Source organism: Myotis davidii, unplaced genomic scaffold, assembly GCF_000327345.1.
Source record: "Myotis davidii unplaced genomic scaffold, ASM32734v1 scaffold43, whole genome shotgun sequence".
In the NCBI taxonomy this organism is placed as follows: Eukaryota; Metazoa; Chordata; class Mammalia; order Chiroptera; family Vespertilionidae; genus Myotis; species Myotis davidii.
Window position 1 is genome coordinate 723,169 of NW_006294590.1, and position 2,209 is coordinate 725,377.

At 53.8% G+C, this 2,209-nt stretch overlaps 1 protein-coding gene across 1 annotated transcript in view; it reads left to right on the top strand.

Annotated features, from left to right (window-relative positions):
* TCTN2 (tectonic family member 2) overlaps window positions 1-2,209 on the top strand; it is a 13,408-nt gene that overhangs the window by 1,936 nt on the left and 9,263 nt on the right. Inside the window, exons 2-3 of the mRNA XM_015567216.1 lie at window positions 163-326; window positions 1,311-1,506. Coding sequence (XP_015422702.1) covers window positions 163-326; window positions 1,311-1,506 — 360 coding nt within the window. The remainder of the gene's footprint in view (window positions 1-162; window positions 327-1,310; window positions 1,507-2,209) is intronic.

A 2,209-nucleotide genomic window follows, 5' to 3' on the forward strand; every position in this document is an offset into this window, starting at 1 on the left:
ACAGAGAGGACCCCACGGGAAAGCCTGCGGTCACAGTGCCTGGCATTGACGTAGTCGTCAGGATAAAAACAGTCATGTAGTCTAGTCCCATTAGACAGATGGAGACACTGAGGTTCAGAGAGGCCGTCACTTGCCCAAAGTCATGCAGCTTTTAAGGGCCAGGCCCTGGCTGGGGGAGGGATTCCATCCATCTCAGGGGGGGCGCCCTCAGCCCTGGGCGACACGGCCCTGCATGCTCTCCTCCCGCAGGATCCTTGCCAGCTCCCACGTGCGGCGTGCTGAACAACGACACGGGAGACTGGAGTTTGACTGTGACCCCCAGTGTGGTAAGGCCAGGGGTGCAACCTCCTCGTAGCAGCCACGAAACTCATGTGTGGTGCTCTCTTACTTGGACGAGGCCCGCGGTGTCGGTGCTGGAAATACCGTCCAGCTGTGGGCTGTCAGGTCTAGCAGGCACCCATCCCGCCCGCAGGTCCTCACCCTGGGCTCGGGGCCCTTGGAAATGGTGTGTGAAACCCTGTGGGGGGGTGCATTTTCTCAGGAGAGGGGTGCCAGCTCCATCAGGTTATCGATGATTCTGTGACTCAAAAAAGCTTTCTAACCACTGACCTCATCCAACCCTTCCATTTAGCTCACGTTTGGTGGAGTGCCCAGTATGTGCAAGGCATCAGCCCTAGGGTTTGTTTATTTTTAGTTTTTAATGTATTTTTATCGATGTCAGAGAGGAAGGGAGAGGGAGCAAGAGATAGAAACATCCATGATGAGAGAGAATGATGGATCGGCTGCCTCCTGCACGCCCCACACTGGGGACTGAGTCTGCAACCCGGGCCTGTGCCCTGACCGGAATTGAACCCGGGACCCTTCAGTCTGCAGGCTGATGCTCTATCCACTGAGCCAAACCAGCCAGAGCAACTCCAGGGTTTATAGAGGATGAGACAGACTTTGCACCCCAGGTACTGTTTTCAGTACTTTTTAAAAAAAATTTAAATTTTTTTGGTGTTTTCATCTTGCGCTGCTGGGATGCTAAACTAAAACGGGGCTAGACAGACCGCGTTAATTTCCCGACCCGTGTTGAGTGTTGAGCTTCTGCGCGTGTGCGAACGCTGCTTCCTGTTATGGTCCCTGGGAGGCTGGGAATCGGGTTTGGATGTGGCCAGAGGTTGGGGGTGGGACGGAACGGAGTCAGGGCCTCTTGATGGACAGTCCTCCTCCTGTAAAGTGAGCCGAGGCGGAGGGGTGGTGGTGTGTTTTCCGGGAGGTGTTCTTACAGTCGCAGGTACTGAAGGGGACAGCGATCTGTTTCCTTCCAGAACGCGTCTGACGTGACAGTGAGGCTGAAGAGGGCTCCGTCGTCCTGTTCCTCTAACGAAACCGGCTCCTTCTCCGAGTCCCCATGCATCGTCCAGACCCTCCTGGTGTCGGCGTCCCGCAATTCGGCCTGTTTAGCACATCTGCTCATTCAAGTGGAGATTTATGCCAACTCTTCTCTGGCCCATAGTGCCTCAGGCAAGTGGAGGCTTTTTTTTTAAATCTGCACCTAAGGGTATGCTTTTATTGTGTGTGGTTTTTTTTAATTTTCTTTTTTAGAGAGAAGGGAGAGAGAGAGAGAGAGAGAAGAGAAACATTGATGTGAGAAAGAAACCTCGATTGATTGCCTCCTGTACATGCCCCAACGTGGGGGGGGGGCGGGATTTGAACCCGCAGCCCGGGCCTGTGCCCTGACAGGGGTTTGGGATGATGTTCCGACCAACTGAGCCCCACCGCCCAGGGCACTCTCTTATACCTTTTAAAAAACAGCATGACGTCATCAAACAGTAGCATAATTGATCATGAGTCAATTAATTTAAATATAAATTGGAGATCGTTCCATGTGAATACACCTAGCTTCGCCTCATAATATTCCCTTGTGTGAGTACACCGTGGCTTCCTTCAGCTGATCTCTTGGTGATGGCACGCGAGCCATTTCAGCTTTTGTTGCGGTAACTGGTGCCGACAGCAGGCGTCAGGAGGAGGTGGTCCTGTTTTCTCCCTCCCACGTGATGGCAGCGTTCTGAGGACGAAGAGGTGCTGGTGTTGACGGGTCCACGTGCATATTGTCTGACGTGTGGGTTTTTGCTGTGTCTTACGCACGGCTCACGTCGGGGACCCCTCGCTGGGAGTGTTGGGGACCAGCCACTCGGCTTTCTGTCAGCGTCAGAGCGTGGCAGTG